Raw genomic sequence first — 2,799 nt, 5'->3', positions numbered from 1 at the left:
CTGTTGCCAAAAAGAAAACACAACTGAGACAATGGTAACTTGTTTACAAATTCACCTATCGCTTTGGCATCAAGTTTTCTGGAGACTTACCAGAGTTTGTACAATGGCATGATTGGTTGCGTTCATATGGGCGTTGAGTGGGAATGAGCACTCTCCATCACAGTAGTTGGCTGCGTAGCCCTTTGGAGCGATTATCCAGTCCTTTTTAGGAAACAAATAGAACGTGATTCAAATTAAAATGTTGCCAACTTGTACAGACAACTGCATGCTATTAAGAGAAGCTGAAAATTTTCCACTAACTTTTTTCTTGAGGGTGAAAATGTGTTTTTACTGAAACTGTTAGAGTTTGGTTTGGGGTTTTTTTTGTGAGCCATTACTTTTCCATGGACATACTGACTTTAATGTCCAAAGAATGGTGCACATCTATGCACAGCTTAACTGCCACGAACTAAAAGAGTTTTATTCCTAAAACTCTTGCTCGGTTGCCTTGTGGGGATTGTGGTTTGGATGCCTTTATGTTCCAACTTTTCCTGCAGGTTAGGCCCTCTGGCTGAACTACCGTTCCTAGGTTGAGTCACAGCCTCAGCTGGTGTCCCCTCCCAGAGAAAATCATGTCTGTGCATGCGTGTGCATGCACACATGCACAATTCAACCCGGGAGCTCCAGAACAGGAACATAAAACACTGGTGTGGTGCCTCACCGACACTCTACCTTATACACTCTTATACAGGGACACTAGTCTGCTAAGGCCACTGTGGGAAATTTTAGCTGTGTAACAGCTTCTCCACCTCTGCCAGGCTGCTAAAGGAGGGGCAGGACAGCCAGCCTGAGCTGCATGTACAAGCAGGTGGCCTCAGTGGCAATGTGAGTGCCATGCTACGGAAGAAGGTAACTCTTCACCAAAGGGCTAATAAAAAAATTTACAGCTTCTCTGCTGCTTGCACAAAAGAGCTAAAGGCAAATTAAAAGCATCACCAATTAACAGGAGACATTTCCCCTCCCTTGGTGTCAAGGCTCTGCAGGTCACCCTGCAGGCAGACGGACTGGTACGCTTCACACGCGCATAATTCTTAGACCATTTCCCCTTTGCCTGACAACACTTGCCTGGGTTAGCTTGAATTTTGCTACAGCAGGCCTGAGCAGCCAGAGACTGTTGCTGCAGCTTTGCTAGCCAAGTTTGCTGTTTGATTGCTAACATAAGGATACCTAGGCATAGCAAAACCACCCCTTCATTTTACTGTACTAGCTCACCCATAATTTGCTCCCAGTAAACCGAGCTGCTTTTTGTAAGGAAGTCACACTCCTGCTACAGAAGCCAGTACAGACAGTAAATTTGAGGTTTAATGTGGTATAAGAATAATAGAAGCGCTCTGCTAAAAAAATTGATGGATGTTCTGAAGGAGATAGCAATGCCCAACAACTGCAGGGGGCTGCTGCCCTGCCTCCATCATCTCCCTACAACAAGTAGGATCTGGATTCCAACTCCTGCAAAGAGCCCTGCTGGCCTGTGGCCTTCCTTTGGCAGCATCTTACCTTTCTACTCAAGCCTGCAACTAGAAAGGTGAAGGCAGTGCCTTCGAGACCATGAACTTCACAACTGGAATACGCTTCCTGCCTGGAAGCAGGGCAAGCGAGCTAAGGAGGAGCTGGAAAGACTGTGCACAAGTAAAAAGAAAACCCACTAACAAAGTAATGGGGAACGGAGTCAACACGCAGCCACAGTTGTGGCTAGTGGGCTGGAGTTGACATAAGCTACAAAAAAATGCTACTGTCCCATTAGCTGGGAGAGGACTTTCATGTGTAGGGTATTACAGAAGCACCAGGAGCAGCCCTGGCCTCCTGAATTATAATCCGGGAAAAACATTAGCTGATAGAAATGGGACCTCCCTCACAGAAGTGCTGAATGAAAGAATAAAAAAAAATTCTAGAAAATTTTCAAAAGAGAACATGAGGACATTCTTTGAAATGCAATGTTTGATGACACTACAGCCTGGTCCTACATAAATAACTTACTCTAAACAGAGCTCTCTGTCTTCACAGTGTTGCAACTAAACTCAGTCTTTGGTCCACCTACCGCAGCCACTGCTAATTGTGAGGCAGAGGTGGAGAACTTCAACACAATGGCCAAGGTTAAAATTACGTTGATCACTAGAAAACACTTGATTTGGTTAAAATCACTGCTTAACATCAGATTTTTTTCCTTATCATTAGCGGTACACAGATATTAGCCCTTGCCCGTACCGTGACTCCCATGAGTGACAGAATGACTGTATGTTTGAATCTCATAATGTATCAAGCTTCCTCTGGATCTTATCAAATGTCACAACTATCAATATTTATTTGCCCCTCCCTGTGACTAGTTTTAGTGAGGAGGCACAAGGGACATTTTAAAGCATAATGGCAGCCTCGAGAGGAATTACTGTGACACTGTTTAGATAACATTTCATAACAAAATGTCTAGTTTACCCAGAGAGAAACATCACACACCTGCCATCCCAAGTCTTGGAAGCTAACGTAAAGCTCATGCTTTCTGCACGCTGTTTTTAAGTCACTGCTGTTGTAATCTGTTAAAAGAAAAAGAACAAAACAGGAATTTAGAAAGTAAAACAGGCAGAGCATCCCTGGAGGGCATAGCTGGCCAGATGTGTGCACGCTGTGGGCTCAGCAGCGAGAAACGGCAAGCTGCCTCAGCAGCCAAAAGGATAAGGGTGTTGAGGGACATCCAAAGCAGGGCTGAAGCTTTTAAGATGCCTATGGGAATGGAAGCACCCAAGTAACAGTGACTTGGTTATAATTCCG

The 2,799-nt window shown here is 44.6% G+C and overlaps 1 protein-coding gene across 1 annotated transcript in view; it reads right to left on the bottom strand.

The window, feature by feature from the left end:
* Nucleotides 1–2,799, bottom strand: part of BMP6 (bone morphogenetic protein 6) — a 94,177-nt gene that overhangs the window by 1,657 nt on the left and 89,721 nt on the right. The window contains exons 5-6 of the mRNA XM_030041794.2: nucleotides 2,488–2,564; nucleotides 91–201 (exon numbers count right to left, since the gene is read on the bottom strand). Coding sequence (XP_029897654.1) covers nucleotides 91–201; nucleotides 2,488–2,564 — 188 coding nt within the window. The remainder of the gene's footprint in view (nucleotides 1–90; nucleotides 202–2,487; nucleotides 2,565–2,799) is intronic.

Source organism: Aquila chrysaetos, chromosome 18, assembly GCF_900496995.4.
Source record: "Aquila chrysaetos chrysaetos chromosome 18, bAquChr1.4, whole genome shotgun sequence".
Lineage (NCBI taxonomy): Eukaryota > Metazoa > Chordata > Aves > Accipitriformes > Accipitridae > Aquila > Aquila chrysaetos.
The sequence above is the reverse complement of the archived record's forward strand: the minus strand, read 5'-3'. Positions and strand labels throughout refer to the sequence as shown.